We start from the raw sequence: 16,811 nt of genomic DNA on the forward strand, positions 1-16,811 counted from the left end.
TTTGTAGTGCAAAAAGTTGTACTCTGAATAGTCTGGGCTGTCATAAGGACTGTTTCCATCCATATGTCATAAAGATCACCACCATCCGTATCTGCAATGTGTCCCTTCACCGTTAGAAATCAAGGATGAGTGACAGGGTTTTTTCTGCTGTGGCGCCGCATTTGTTAAAGACTTTTCTCTGAGAAACTTGCTTGCCTTCCTCCCGTCTCATCTTTCAACAGCGAAAGGTTGGCCTTTTCAGAAGGCTTCTGCATCTTATTTGGCCTACGTTAATGATTGTCCCTTCTCCCACGAATGAAAATATTGCTGTTTTAAATTTTGTTATTATTTGTTTTGACGGATGGGCGACTTTTTAATGCTGTTTTCAAACCTACTGCCAGAAAATTGAATGGGAAGAAACAGGATGCAAACATTTTAATAATGTACAAAAGTTGTATTTTTAGGAACTGACGCACTCCTTATTCAATGTGAAAAGGAGAATTCAGAAGGACACTTGAGATTTCCTGTGAATCATAACAAACAGTTTTGCCGGCCATTCTAGCTGACACAGCCTTTTGCTTTTTTTGATTTGCAGGAGCTTGAAGAAATCCGCAAATGTGGAATGAAGAACTTCCGTAATATCCAAGTTGACGAAGCTAACTTATTGACTTGGCAAGGGCTTATTGTTCCTGTGAGTACAAAAGCGTCTTCTTAAGAATTTCAAAACAGGTCATCTGTACATGGTGATGTATTTGCTAGAGAATTGTTCAAGACTTGTAGACTATCAGTTACAACAGCAGTTGGGCTAATTAATAGGTATTGCTAGCATAAAACAATGCTTTGGTGCTTTTTGTAGGAAGAAACCTGACCTGATGAGTTAGTTCAACTGAGAAAATGGTGTTATAAATAAATAATGTGAGATTGTTTCTAGCATCCTCTGGAGATGCCATCATTTATTACCTTTCCAGGTATTAACATTTTTCCTGCTCTTCTTCCAAGGTTGGAGATGCCTTGTTGGTTCATAAAAGAAGTATATGTAGAATCAAAGTTGTTTTGAAAATGTACCTGGCTCCGATCAGAAAGAATACTTTATAGAAAACGTTGAATGAATGTGGAAAGGATGTAGTTGAAGAAAGAGCAAAACAGACGCCAAGTCTTTCAAGGCTGATCTTATCAATGGATAGACTCATTGGCAGGAGTTCTATAGAATGATTCTCACCACAGAATTCTCACCACAGAATTCTGCAGAGGCAGGCGACTTTTAAAACAGGGTGTCTCAGGAAACTGCTTCCCCCCCCCCCCCCCCCCCCAAAGAAACCTCCCATTCTTCTCTAGGGCGGCCCTGGTCAGGGCACCATCAGAAGAAGAGTTGGTTTTTATACCTCACTTTTCTCAACTGTGAAGGTGTCTGAAAACAGTTTACAATCACCTTCCCTGTTCTTCCCCACAACAGACACTTGTGAGGTATGTAGGGCTGAGAGAGTTCAGAGAGAAGTGTAACTACTAGCCCAAGGTCCCCTTCATGTGGAGGAGTAGGGCAACAAACCTGTTTCACCAGACTTCTCATGTGGAGGAGCAGGGAATCAAACCTGTTTTACCAGAGTAGAGCCCACTGCTCATGTGGAGGAGTGGGGAAACATGTAGAGGCCACTGCACATGTGGAGGAGTGGGGAAACATACCTGCTTCTCCATATTAGAGTCCACCGCTCTTAACTGCTACACCACACTGTCTCTCACTTGTGAATGCCCCTCAGACGCAGCCCCCTTTCAGCTATTGTTTTCCTCTGGAGGCCCACTAAGTCCCTGCGTTTATGTCCTTTTGCAGGAAGTTGGAAATATTCTTGTTTTGACTGGCCTTCTAGTTGAAACTGTCATTTTTCGTTTTATCCCCCAGCCTACTTGATATATCCTGTTAAGATTATAATGATTTTAAATGAACTTTCATTCTGGTTTTCTCTTGAGTGTTGTTGAACCCCTTTTGAGCAACAGTTGAAAAGCAGTATTTTAAAATAACAGATAAATGCCAGAGTTGTTCTTGTATTTAACCTTTCAAAAAGCCTTTAGGTGCTTGTGCTTGTTAATGTCATTGGTGCTGACAAAGATCTAGCCTCTCCATGACAAGAGTTCAGTTCCAGACAGGGACAGAACCTTCAGTGTGTTGACAGTGAAGTGCTTTAACCAACACAGCCTTCAGCTAACTCAGAAGTTGTCTCTAGGGCCCTTCATCATGGGTGGAAAACTCTTCTGTTTCTAGACTTTTCCCAAATTATTTTTTGGGGGATGGGGCTACTTCAGTCCACTGGTCTTGGCTTCAGTCCCAACAGGTAAGTCAAGTTTGGCCTGGGGAGGGAGGGAGGTCAGGTCTCTTGGACAGGAGTTCCCTTTGATGATCAAGCATGGGATCTCTCTATAGCTCTGGAGGCATCTTTGGTTGCAGAGGACCACAGTTGAGTAGTAGAGCCATCTTTTGCGTGCAACTGGTCCCATACTCACTGGCATTTGCACTGTACAAAGATGGATCTCTCAGTAGTAGTATTCAGGATGGGGAGATCTTTTACTTGACACCTTGGTAGTTGCTTTCCAATCACCAGATAGTATTGAACTTGTCTGGAATATCCAAGCCTGTGAAGAATTGGGCCAGTGCCGTGAGCTTGTGCACCGTCCTTTCATTTCTGAGTTGTAATAACGATGATCAACAGTGAGCAACTCGGACAGTAATGAAAATCTTTTGTTGAGGGAGTGGGGGGTTAGGTGGGGAATACTGAACTAGGTTGTTAGTGTAATAGAATGCCCACTCTTGAGAAATCTTCATTAGGCAGAAATCTTCACTAGGCAGATGATTCATGTTCTGAGTGCTTGAGCAATTTGATCAGGCTCTGCAGCATGGGTCCGATAACCAATTTCTATCCACGATTTTATCTTTTGTGTTTTGACATGTTGCTAAGGCTGTTTGAGGATACTTGATACCATTCCTTTTTGCTGTTGGGGTTTCCTTTTGTAAGAAGACAAAATGTAGCACCCGAGGAGGTGCGCATCAGTGGAATTTATGCAAGTTTCATGACACACTAAATTGCCTTTGTAATTCTGTACTTGGCTTGAATGTTAAACAGGCATATTCCTATTCAAAGGAGGGAGTGGGCGGACAGCAGCTGACGTTACTGATAGCCGTCCAGCTCAGTTGCCTTGATTTATTGTGGTAACCAATGTTTTATCTCGAAGACTTTGAACTTTACAAGAGAAGTTGCCCCAACAGGTCCGTTGGCAGGAGAGGTAATGGAACATGTATCGTGATTGATTAGGGCTTCCAGCACTCACACATCTCAGGAAGCCAGTGTGGCAGAGGAGATAAGAGTGTGGGATGAAGTTTTGGGAGACCCAGATTCAACTCCTCTCTCTCCGCCAGCAAGCTCACTAGTCACACTGTCTTTCCCTTGCTAACCCTGCTTCACACGATTGTGATGAAAAAATGGGAGAAAAGTGAACCATGTAGACCAGACTGAGCTCCTTGGAAGAAGGATGAGATTAAAATGTAGTAGCTGGATAGAATGCTTTCAGTTCCTTTAGTGTGAACAAGGTCCCCGTCCCCCCTCTTAAATCACATCTGACTTGTAATGACTGCTGGTGGGGTTTTAAAGGTAAGAGACTAACAGAGAGGGTTTTCTATTCCCGTCCCCTACATAATTACTCTGGTATTCCTTGGAGGTCTCCCATCCAGGTACTAACAGGGCCTGTCCTGCTTAGCTTCTGAGATCTGGCTAGCCTGGTCTATCCGTGGCAGGGCAGAATGAACAAGTATGGCGTGTCGAATGGCTGTTCAGAGTTAAGAGACGTCCTCGTGGTCTCCGTTGTATGAATCTTCTCTCTCATGTTGTCGGACCTTCTTTTATGAGTAAAGTTCTTTTGAAATTGGAACACAAACTTTGAGGCCATTTTGCGCAAGTTGGTAGGACGAGGAAGCGGGGAAGACTGACGGTGTTGCTTTCTGGTACATAGTCTCCTGTTCGTTTTCCCCGGTGACGAAAGCCTTTATCTTTCTGTTTTGCAAAGAAAATGTCCCCATCACATCCCTGAAAATTTTTTTGTTCTGTTCCAAGCCCTTTTCCAGTTCTCACTCCCCTCTGAGGTGGAGTGGCTTGGATAGTATAGGTTACCAGAGTTGAGGGCATTCAAGCGACAAAGACAGTCGTTTACGGGTACCAGTCAAGAGTTTTCATATACTCTGAACCTTTTTTTCCCTTTGAGCTGTCATGTTTTCCCCACACAGACATTCACACACACAGTTCTCTAGTCATGTAGCACTTTTGAAACAGCTTCTGGCTGGGGATTAGGTGCCTTATTCAGGACATGCAAGCCCCCCCTGGGTGTATGGAATTAAATATGTTGTTCGTTGGCTCCTAACCAGTTAACTTGCATGCATAAAGACTTATTCTGCATAATTTTGTAGTCCTTTCTCTTAACAATCTCAAACGATGTCTGCGTTTTGATACTTGCAGTGACCGTTTCCATGGATTCATCCAGCTCTTTGTTCTTACAGGGTTTTTTTCTTATGTTAATCTTGTGTGCATGTTCAATTTACAATATTTATGTTATTTAAACCATATGGAAGTTAATGTAAGGTTTCAGGTTCTTTAACTAGTGAAAATGAAAGTTGGATTTTGGTCATTCAAAGCCCCGTGCACTTCATACATAGCCTTCTGCTTCTTCTCTAATGCTTTGGTTTTCTGAAAGATGGGGTGGGGGGGGACACAGAAAAGAGCCTGAGAGATTTTTTTGGGGGGGGAGTGTTGGGCAAGAAAGAGTTTGTAATGAAATGAATGGTAAAGGATTTGGAACAACTGACAGTGGTGATTGTGTGACATAAACTGTGCATATAATGTGATGTTGTTGTGCAGGAGTTTGCCATTTACCTGTGTGAATTGTCTTTGAATGAAGGGATGCTCACAGTAATAGCCAAGAATGTGAGTCTGAAAGGAGAGCAAGTGGTACCTGTGGCAGAATGGAGCGGCATGAGAGTCTTCTGTCTGCACGCTTTAGCAAGCCATGGATTGAAAAGGAGATTTTCTCAGTGGCTGGGCAATTCCCTCCTTCTTTCCCAATATTTTAACTGTTGTTTTCATCTTTTGTATTTACGTTAAGCTCTAGTTTTAATTATGTGTTTGTGTCTTGGTTTCAATGGCTTTCAAGGAGAGATTTAATTTGCATGGCTTAATTTTTTAGCTTGCCCAGGTGGCCCTCTGAAGGGCTGAAAGGCGGGATAGAAATCATGTTAATAAATAAAGATCTGCTCTTGCAGAATGCCACTAGAATTCAATAGTAAATTGCACCATTTTTTTCCTTCATCTGATTTCAGCTCTTTGTGATGCCATTAACAAAAGAACAATAATTGGCCCCTTGAGCTATGTTCTTGTGACTGGCAAATAGTAGTTCTGTTAACCAGCCGTTGTAGGAGAGATGTTTATTTGAATAATCCAAAGAGTATATAATAGCAGCATAAGATATCTCCCTTCCCCCCCCCCCCCCGTTCGGATCAGCAGTTTATTTATTTATTTATTTATATTTTATTTATTTATATTTTAGATTTATAGGCCGCCTCTTCCCCAGTTCATTTTGCAAGCACTTTCCAATGCAGTCCTGATAGAGTATATTTCTCCTTTATCAGGCAGCTGTATCTTTGCTGCAGATCACGCAAGTTACCTTTCTAGCACATAATATTAAAAGAATGAGCATGTAAACATTATTAGCTCTTTACAGAGAAAACATGGTTATTTTAGGAATGTTCACAGTTCTGAATTATTTGCTCCATAGATCAGTGTTTCCCAACTTAGTAGATTGTAAAACCTGTGGAAGTGGGATTTTACTAATTTTGTTGATTTGTGTTTGCATTGTTGTTATTGTTTTTAAAGTGGGTCACCATACCAAGAAGCTGGGAACTGCTGCCATAGATAACCCTCCAAATGTTACTTTTCATAGAACCATAGTTGGAAGATACCCCAAGGGCCCCTGCAATGCAGGAACACACAGTCAAAGCACTCCTAACAGATGGCCATCCAGTCTCTGTTTAAAAACCTCAAAGAAGGAGACTCTACCACACTGTGAGGTAGTGCATCCCACTGTCAAACATCCCTTACTGTCAGGAAGATTTTCCTGATGTTTAGGTGAATCTCTTTTCCTTCACCTTGAACCCATTAATCCTTGTCCTAGTCTCTGGAGCAGCAGAAAACAAGCTTGCTTTTGTTCCGCTGTATGGCCAGTACAGTTTCGCTTACCATCTTACCTGTCTCTTTTGCCAGGACAATGATACCGATCGCATCGATAAGGAGTGCTGTTGGGATTGAAATCAACTTTCCAGCAGAGTATCCATTCAAACCTCCTAAGATTACATTTAAAACAAAGATCTATCACCCTAACATCGATGAAAAGGGTCAGGTTTGTCTGCCAGTAATTAGTGCAGAAAACTGGAAGCCAGCCACCAAAACTGATCAAGGTAAGATAGCCACACTTCCTTCCACTAAGCTGAATTTCAGTGAGAATTAAACAGGGTTAAATGACCTGGATGGCTCAGACTTGCCTAATCTCATCCATTTCCAGAAGCTAAGCAGGCTCAGCCCTGGTTAGCACTTGGATGGGAGACCACCAAGAAAGTCTAGGGCTGCTATGCTGAGAAGGCAATGGCAAACCACCTCTGCTAGTCTGTTTCCTTGAAAATCCTCCTGGGTTGCCATAAGTCAACTGTGATTTGACACACTTTACGCAAACGCACGTGCTTGAGATTGCACGTGTTGTGTGTACTGAGACATTTTGAGCTTTATATATGGAATGGCAAGAATGAGAGACTGGAAATGCAAACACATATGCCTCTGCTTAGATGAGAATAGCATTGGGAAAAGTCTGTTGGAAAATATCAGTGCTTTGGCTGCTTACGCACATGCAGAATAATGCACTTTCAATCCACTTTCGCAGTTGCTACATGTGGATTTTGCTACTCCGCACAGCTGCAGAGTGCATTGAAAGTGAATTGAAAGTGCATTATTCTGCATGTGCGAAAGCAGCCTTTGTGTTCTGCCATTCTCCAAGCAGCTGTGTTTTGTTGCCTTTCTAAGCAGGGCAAAGCATTGAGTGTGTCTAGTGGGGTTTACTGGACTGGGGTCCAAGGAGATTGCAAGCCTATTTTCATGATGTGACCCATTTATCGCATCATAGAAACAAAATAGATGTTTTGTCCCTTATGATTTCCAAGGTAGTTTTAAGGAATGGGAACTTGTGTTCGTAGGGACATGTTACAAGTCTGTATGAAGTCCAGAGAAAGTGTTGAGGCAGTTCATGCACCATAGAATATATTTTACCCGGTTAATCTATGCACACTGCAATCCTAAGAACATAAGAACAAGCCAGCTGGATCAGACCAAAGTCCATCTAGTCCCGCTCTCTGCTACTCGCAGTGGCCCACCAGGTGCCTTTGGGAGCTCACATGTAGGATGTGAACGCAATGGCCTTCTGCGGCTGTTGCTCCCGATCACCTGGTCTGTTCAGGCATTTGCAATCTCAGATCAAGGAGGATCAAGATTGGTAGCCAGAGATCGACTTCTCCTCCATAAATCTGTCCAAGCCCCTTTTAAAGCTATCCAGGTTAGTGGCCATCACCTCCTCCTGTGGCAGCATATTCCAAACACCAATCACACGTTGCGTGAAGAAGTGTTTCCTTTTATTAGTTCTAATTCTTCCCCCCAGCATTTTCAATGTATGCCCCCTGGTTCTAGTATTGTGAGAAAGAGAAAAATTTCTCTCTGTCAACATTTTCTTTCACCCCATGCATAATGATTTTGCTTAGACTTCAGTCGCTTATCCCCTCAGCTGCGCCTCCTCTCCAAACTAAAGAGTCCCAAACGGCTGCAGCTACTCTCCTCATAGGAAGGTGCTCCAGTCCTCTCGAAATCATCCTCGTTGCCCTTCTCTGCACTTTTTTCCTATCTCCTCAATATCCTTTTTTTTTGGAGATCTTGGCGACCAGAACTTGGACACAGTACTCCAAGATCGCGTGTCGCATCCATTGCTTTATGTAAGAGGCATGTGACAATCTTTGCAGTTTTATTCTCCAATTCCCTTTTCTAATGATCCCCCAGCATAGAGAGTTTGCCTTTTTTTACAGCTGCCATGCATTTGAGTTGACATTCCCATGGAGACTATCAACTAAGAGCGCCCAAATCCTTTCCTGGTCTGTGACTGATAGCACTGACCCCCTGTAAGCGTGTTATGTGAAGTTTGGATTTTTTTTTGCCCCTATGTGCATCACTTTACATTTTGCTACATTGAACTGCATCTGCCACTTCTGGAGCCCACTCACCTAATTTATCAAAGGTCCGCTTGGAGCTCTTCGCGCAGAATCCTTTTGTGGTTCCTGCACCACCCTACATAATTTGGTATCATCTGCAAACTTGGCCACCACGCTACACACCCCTTCTTCCAGGTCATTTATGAATAGGTTAAAGAGCACTGGTCCCAAAACGGATCCTTGGGGGACACCACTCCCGACATCTCTCCATTGTGAGAACTTCCCATTTACACACACTCTTTGTTTCCTGTTTCTCAACCAGTTTTTAATCCATAGGAGGACTTCCCCTCTTATTCCTTCATTGCTGAGTTTTCTCAACAGTCTCTGGTGAGGAACTTTGTCAAAAGCCTTTTGGAAATCCAAGTAGACAATGTCCACCGGTTCACCCCTGTCCACATGCCTGTTTACACCCTCAAAGAACTCTAGTAAGTTTGTAGGACAGGATTTGCCTCTGCAAAAGCCATGCTGACTCTTTCTCAGCAGGTCTTGCTTTTCTACATGTTTTATAATTTTATCTTTAATGATAGATTCTACTAATTTACCAGGAACAGATGTCAAACTGACTGGCCTGTAATTTCCTGGGTCCCCCCTAGATCCTTTCTTAAAGATTGATGTGACATTGGCCATCTTCCAGTCTTCAGGGATGGAGCCTGATTTCAGGGATAAGTTGCATATTAAAGTGAGAAGATCAGCAATTTCATGCTTGAGCTCTTTAAGAACTCTTGGGTGAATGCAATCTGGGCCAGGGGATTTGGTAACATTTAGTTTATCAATGGCTGCCAGAACTTCTTCCTTGTCTACCACTATCTTCGCTAGTTCCTCGGATTCACCTCCTAAGAGGCTTGGTTCAGGTGCAGGAATGTTCCTCACCTCCTCTTGGGTGAAGATAGATGCAAATAATTCATTCAGCTTCTCTGCAATCTCCCTGCCATCTTTTAGCACACCCTTTGTTCCTTTGTCATCTAACGCGCCTACCGCTTCCCTTGCTGGCTTCCTGCTTTTGATGTACTTGAAGAACTGTTTGTTGCTGGTCTTGATGTTCGCAGCCATGCGTTCCTCATAATCCTTTTTTGCCTCCCTTACAGCTAACTTGCTTCTCTTTTGCCACCATTTGTGTTCCCTCTCATATTCTTCATCAGTCAAACTGGACTTCCATTTTCTAAAAGACATTTTCTTTTTTCTGATAATTTCCTCAACCTCTCTTGTTAACCATGGTGGCTTTCTTTTGGACTGGGTGCTGCCTTTCCTAACCTGCGGAACACATTCTAGCTGAGCTTTTATTACTGTGTTTTTAAATAACCTCCAAGCATCCTGGACAGTTTTGACTCTCTTGATTTTCCCTTTCAGCTTCCTGCGCACTATCCCCCTCATCTTTGAGAAATTTCCCTTTCTGAAGGCGAATGTAATTACATTAGTAGTTGCCACTTTAGCAAGGAGCCAATCCTAGCCTCAAAAACCTTCAAAGCCGCAGGAATGTATTGATTGCCTTTACTATAAAAAAAGCGATATATTGCTGTCATGTTGGTATGTGCCGAGGTAGTTACTGCTAGTCGCTGTGAGGACTATGACAAATTATACCTATAGTAAATGCCAAGGTATCGGAAATATTTGACCTGCTCAATTTTGTGGCCCTTAATTCGCCAGGACATGGGCTTCCAACTCTTAGCAAAAATGAGAACTTTAGTTTTAGCATAGTTAATTTCCAGTCTGTTCTCTTCGCAATAATTAGCAAAACTGTACATTAGGTGTTTAAGGCCAATACTGGACAAGGACAATAACACTGCATCATCTGCATACAACATTAAAGGAACATGGGTAAGATGTAATTTAGGACTATGCCCATTCACAGACACCAAAGCATGAGGTAAATCATTGAGGAATAAATTGAATAAAGTAGGAGCCAGTATGCAACCTTGTTTAACCCCACGAGGAGTACTAATTCTGCTAGTTAACTGACCTTCCCCAGAGCATCTAACTTGACAAACAGTGTTGGTATACAACTGTTTGATCAGGAATAGAAGCTACTGTACGGTTCCCCCATTTGGATTTCGGCAATAAATAAATCATTTAATTTATTACATTCCAAATTCCTTCGGAAACTAATGGGGCTCCCTAGATGTGTGCCTTATGCTGCGTTGTGCATTGAGATGGGCCAAACAACTCTAGAAACCTTGGCATGGATAAGGGCCATAAAATATTGGCTGCATATACATTTTCTAGTGGGATCCAATAGCTATATTCCCTCTCTGTTATCAGATCACTTTATTTCAGAATGGTATACTTTGATCTTTAGAAAGGTTGAAGCGATTGGTTTCCCCCTGGAATCACTCCTTATGCTCACAAAGGTGGAAGCGTTCAGACTAGTTAAGAATAGGCTCTTGGATCTTGATTTTCATAATTTGACTCGTGCTGCCAAGACAACCTGTTCTCCGACTACATTACTAATCCCATGCGAGCGTGGAATTATGGCAGCATATCTTCGTCTGCTGATAAATCCCACCCAGAGGAGAGCCTTGGCTACTGCAAGATGTAATGTGCTGCCATCAGCTCTGCTGGAGGGAAGATTTAAGAATATGGAACGTTCTAAAAGAGTTTGTTCATGTGATAGGACTACGGTTGAAACACTTGACCATTCTTTGTTTCTATGCCCTAAATACAATAAGATATGCATGAAATACATGAATTCCATTTTCTTGAAATGTTTTCAGTGGCATGAGTGTTATAAGATACCCAATCTCCTGAACAGCTCTGATGTGCTCATTTGTGAAACTGTTGCAAATTTTATACTGGAAATTAGTAATTTTAGCAATTTTAACTGTATTTCTTAACCTTGTTTTGTTTTAAAACTTTGTCCCGTTTTATATGCCAATAAAGGCTTGTGTTGGGTGAACCTGAGAAAAAAACCCTTACCTATGTCCTTGAGCAAAATAAAATAAGATAAGTAGTTGCCACTTGTTCGCATGCTGAGATACTGAATCTGACAGTATTGTGGTCGCTGTTCCCTATCGGCTCAACAACACTGACTTCCTGCACCAGGTCCTGGGTCCCACATAGAATTAGATCTAGGATCACCTCTCCCCTGGTTGGTTCCACAAACATCTGCTCTAAGCCACAGTCATTTAGCATATCCAGGAATGCTCTCTCCTTACTATGACCTGAACATCCATTTTTCCAGTTTATATGGGGATAGTTAAAATCACCCATTACCACTACATTTTTGTTTTTGTTGGCCTCTCTAATTTCTTTTTCCATCTCAGAATCCTCTTGTGCACTTTTTTTGTCCAGGGGGGGACGATAATATATTCCTAATATTAAACTGTCCTTCACACCTGGTATTGACATCCCACGTGTAGTGATTCTGTAGGGGAACCAGCTCTACTGCTTTGTCTATATTTTACATGTGATACTATGCTCTCTTTGATGTAAAGGGCAACGCTCCACTCCCTCCAATAAGCCCAGGTCCTATCCTTCCCTATAGAGGCCTGTAGCCTGGTGCCTTAACAGCATCCCACTGGTTCTCCATCATTCCACCATGTCTCTGTAATGCCCAACTATATCAAAGTCCTCCTTCAAAACTCTGTACCTCCAGCTCCCCAGCATTTTTTAGGTCAACATGCTTCTACTATTAGCATGGGAGACACCTGTATACCCTGTCTCTGTCCTTAACCTGGGATTTGTAATGTAGCTTTACCCTCAAGTCTTTTGTAGACTTACTATCCCTTGTCACATGCACATTAAGCTATGTTCCTCTCTTTGTATGTGGTTGCGGATTTAGAAAAACCTCCCTCTCTGTCTGCATCCCCATAGATACTGTGTATTATCCCGAACCCGAGAGAGTCACCTCCCAAGCTCCTGGCCGGCTTTCCCCAGTGATCAGTTTAAAAGCTGTTCTGCCACCTTTTTTACGCGCGTGTTGAGTGCCAAGCAGCCTGGTTTCCATCTTTTGGTTAAGATGAAGCCCGTCCCGTTTGGCTACAGGCTGCCTGCGCTTGTCCCAAAAGGTTCCCCAGTTCCTGGACCGTCACAATCTGAATAGCCCTCTGCCTACAACACCACCTTCTCATCCCACGCTTGTTAAAGACCCTGTATCTCCAGCTGCACTAGCTTCGGCCCTGCTTGGCGATGGAGCGGGTAGTGCATTTCTGAGAATGCCACCTTGGGGGTCCTGGACTTCAACCTGTTTCCTAGCAGCCTAAATTTAGCTTCCAGAACCTCCTGGCTACATTTCCCAATGTCGTTGGTGCCAATGTGGACCACAACTGCTGACTCCACCCCAGCACTGTCTAAAAGCCTATCTAGACATCACTGCAGCATGCTTATTCTGTTGGAAACCAGTATGCTTAGAAGAATGTAACTGTTTCACGGGATTGAACAGCAGTTAAAGCTGTGAGCCCTGAAACTTGGTAATTGAACATTATTGTACATCCTCAGTAGATTTCACTGGGTCAAAAAAATCTTGATAATATCCATGTCCATGTTCGTGGTGTTAATGTGCAATGAAAAAAAGTGTCATTTCCCCTCAAGGCTCTACACTAGAAGTTTGTTCATCCTTTTTTAAAAAGAGAGAAAAATATACAACTATTCTAGTGTTAGGTATGGTGTAGCCTGATCTTGAAGCTTAGCAGGGTCAGTACTTGGAAGGGAGACCACCAAGGAAGACTCTGCAGAGGCAGGCAATGACAAACCATATTTGCTTTTCGCTGCCTTGAAAGCCTCTTGTTTTCCCCTTGTTTGCCATAAGTTTGGCTGCGACATAATGGCACTTTGCACACAAACACAAGCACCACAGCTTAGTAGCACTTATTTATTACTGGTACGTCTGATCCCATCTATGCAGCTTGGCCACCTGTTCTCCTGTTTATTTACGAAACCCCTGTGAGATAGACCAGACAGAAAACAAGAGAACAGTTGGCTTTAGATCACACTCTGAATGCTGTAGTGGATCAGGGGTCTTGAATCTGGTTAAAATCAAGCAGACATCTCTGGCACTACAGTAGATTTAGGAGTTCAGTTTAAATTTTCACTTGTTCACCCATTCTGTTTTATGTTACACCGGATTCTTGAAGGACCACATTCCCCTCTGCAAACCAGGTTGATCTTGATAAGAGCTGCTTCAGAAGACCTCCCATTAAGGTGCCCCCACCTTTAAAATTTGGGCACTTTTCATGGGGGTGCCCTATTCTGCAATGCTCTCCCCAGGCAAAATTAAACAGGAGCTAAGTGGTATGTTAAAGATTAACAGAATGCATTCCAGCAGAAGTCTTTTCTGCAGATGCATCAGAAGAAGTGAGCTCTGGCTTGCAAAACTTGTGCTGGAATAAGGTGCCCCTGGACTACGGGCTAACGGGCTACCCATCTGGAATCATCAGGCAAGACTTGTGAAGGTGCCAGTGTTACCTCTGTTGGGCAGAGGGCATATCTTAAAAACTGAAATAAACTTCTGATGGTTGGAACATTTGCTTCTGTGCTGTGTTCTTGTTTGGCTGTGTCTTCCAATGCCTTTGTCACCTTGGCAGCTTCTATAGCAGACCAAAAAAAAAAAAACATATACCGTATATACTCGAGTATGTTGACTTTTTCAGCACATTTTTAATGCTGAAAAAGCCTCCCTCGGCTTGTACTCGAGTATATACGGTAATTCCAAGATGGCCGCCGCACCTGTGCCACATGGAGAAAGGAGATCACAATCAGCAAGTGCAGCAAACATTAATATAACCCATCAAAGCAGGGTTAGTAATGGATCACACCGGCTGTGGCTGAAGCATTTTGCCTGTATCCTACTTTGAGTATTTAATTCACCATTCCCTTTTGTGTTTTTATGTGAAGCCAGGCTTGTGAACCCTCCAGCTTTGATAAAGCCACAGTCTTTGCCATTAGAGTTGCTCCATTGGCTCTGAATGCTGTGTTAGGTATTACTCTGTGCCCTTGAAATTTTGTTAGGTATTACTCTGTGCCCTTGAAATTTCCCACCCTTGACTTATACTCGAGTCAATAAGTTTTCCCGGTTTTTTGTGGTACAATTAGGTGCCTCTTAAACTTGAGTATATACAGTAACTTAAAATCAGTGCTTGCCAGTTAGATGTTTATTTTTGTAGAAACAGAAACCCCAAAGCTTTAATGATGGCAGGGTGAGGGTAATTCTTCCCACCTCCCCACTAACAGCTTCTGTGCTTCTTTTGACAGTAATCCAGTCCCTCATCGCACTGGTGAACGATCCCCAGCCCGAGCACCCACTTCGGGCCGACCTAGCCGAAGAATACTCTAAGGACCGTAAAAAATTCTGTAAGAACGCTGAAGAGTTTACAAAGAAATATGGTGAAAAGCGACCAGTGGACTAAACTCTGGCACAGTTGATGCCAGCAGTGTGTGATAGAAGATCTGGAGCAGTGCATTTCAGACACCCCACAAAGCAGGACTCTCTGGAAAATTGACAAGTGCCACCTTTCGGTGTTAACTTGTGGCTGTTACTAACTTTCTACAGTTTCTTAATCAAAAGTGGTCTAGGCAACCTCTAAAGAAAGGATTAAAATTTAAGATGTTCTAGTTCTGCTTTCTTTGTTTAAAATCACTGCTTCAATATACTTTAAAGGATGCTGTTTCTTTTTTTTCCTTGTCAGAATTTATGAAAAATACCTTAGACTTATAATCTGCCCTTGAAAGTTCAGAAGGTTGTGGCTGTTATTATTTTTTTTCCCCTTGCAGTTCCTGTTTATCACTTTTTTTCTCCTTTCCCCCTCCCACCCCCCAAAAAGAGAAAACACCATGACATTGATGTCTTAGCAAAATTTTATTGTTGTCCTGGCAAAAAAGAAGAAGACGAAAGTTCAATGTTTGGCAGTGAGTTTCTTTTTATTTCCCTCTCTTAAATGTTGAGCTGCACTTCATGAAACTTGATCCCAAGTTTCTATTAACTTCAGTTTGTAACATAATAAAAATCACCACATGTACACTGCAAAATAATCAGAACCAAACCCAGATCTTGTGTAAATTTGGCTGATGTTACCACAATAATGTTTATTAAATGGGGAACTCCAAGCTTCTGTGTGCACGAGTGAATTAAAATATGACTTCTATGTCCTGCTTTTTGGAAAAGTTGACACAGGATTTGCTGTAGCAAAAGAATAGTGATTTTCCCCCCCATGTTTATTCTTAATATCTATGCAGACTACCTATTAGAAAGAATTGCTGAGAACTGTTACAAACTTGGGAGAATTTTAGATGAGGGACCAAGAGGTACCAAAGTTGTTTTTTTTAAAAAGAAAAGAAACACAGCTTGAGACCTCCCTATCCTGACCTCTGAGGGGGGTGTCCAGAGGGAGAGCTTCTCAAAATCTTAATATTTTAAGCGGGGCATTGAGTGCATCTTTCCATCTTATTACCTCTCTGCTATGAAACGGTCAGTGGAACTTTCCCCTAATACTGGCTTGTCTGTTTCTGTTGCACATTGCAGTGCGAAGTTTCCTTAAGCAATAAGTGGCCAATAGTCGAGACGAAAGCTATTCTCGTTCTTAGGAGAGTTTGTATGAAGTGTGCCACTCTGGAACCAGATGATTTAATAATGTTTTCCAGGGACAAAGAAGATTTATTTGTGTGTTTCCCCCTTTGGTTCCCAGTCATCGATCCCGCCCTTTCTGTTTGTTTTTAATATTGTAGGACATGGTGGAAAGTGATCTAGCCAGGTCACCAAAGCCACCTACATTAGAATACCTGGTTTAAGAAAGCATTTCTCTCCCTTCCTGGCAATCTCTTATCAAAGAATAGGAAGCTCATATCATTTCTATTTGGTGGGAACTTGCATTAGTGGTGTGCCCAGGGGTCCATCAGTAGTCTTTGCCACCGCAGCCTTTCAGTTCTAGTGCGTGTCAGAGGAACAGTAGAGTGACCTGTTTTCTATATGTCCTTTTTCCTTCCCTTCCTACTCCCAACTTTGTTTTAAAAACTTAAGAAGATGGGCAGCCAAGTACCTCTGTTAAAAAGTAAAAAAAAAACAGTTTTTTTCCTTTATAAGTTTTGGGTACGAAGCATCTGTTTTTAAGTGTTCTTAGACAAATTCTTAGGTAGGCAATTAAAGTAAAAGAAAAAAAACTACCTTTACTTACGGACACTTGCCATTTCCTGTGTGTGTGTGTGTGTGTGTTCAGGCTTGGTGATCAGCACTGTCTTATTACCAAAATTTCCACAATTTTTTGTGTCTTCATTTGCAGAAAGTTGGTACTGACTTTGTTTCATTCACGCTCACGCAGATTCAAAAATAAACATAAAATGCCAAATTTATCTGTCAAACTGAAGTGTATGTAACTCCTGCATCGCATCACCACCTCAGCGACCCATATTCGTCTTCAGCTGTTGAATGCATCTGTCTGCATGGTAGCCTCTTGTGCATTCCTGTTACTTTGACAGTGAGAAAGTCTCTTTTTCAAGTGTAAATCTCTCAGGTCAAACTGTTCTATGTGAACTGGTGCTCTCTGCAAAGAGAACAGAGGAACTTGGGTGATTCAAGAAA

General features: G+C 42.3%; 1 protein-coding gene across 1 annotated transcript in view; it reads left to right on the forward strand.

Annotated features, from left to right (window-relative positions):
* The window catches only part of UBE2L3 (ubiquitin conjugating enzyme E2 L3), a 31,279-nt gene extending 14,701 nt beyond the window's left edge, over positions 1 to 16,578 (forward strand). The window contains exons 2-4 of the mRNA XM_048514306.1: positions 575 to 684; positions 6,300 to 6,463; positions 14,492 to 16,578. Of these exons, the coding sequence (XP_048370263.1) occupies positions 575 to 684; positions 6,300 to 6,463; positions 14,492 to 14,646 (429 nt within the window). The 3' untranslated portion in view covers positions 14,647 to 16,578. The remainder of the gene's footprint in view (positions 1 to 574; positions 685 to 6,299; positions 6,464 to 14,491) is intronic.
* Positions 16,579 to 16,811: the final 233 nt, after the last annotated feature.

This window comes from Sphaerodactylus townsendi, linkage group LG13, assembly GCF_021028975.2.
Source record: "Sphaerodactylus townsendi isolate TG3544 linkage group LG13, MPM_Stown_v2.3, whole genome shotgun sequence".
NCBI lineage: Eukaryota > Metazoa > Chordata > Lepidosauria > Squamata > Sphaerodactylidae > Sphaerodactylus > Sphaerodactylus townsendi.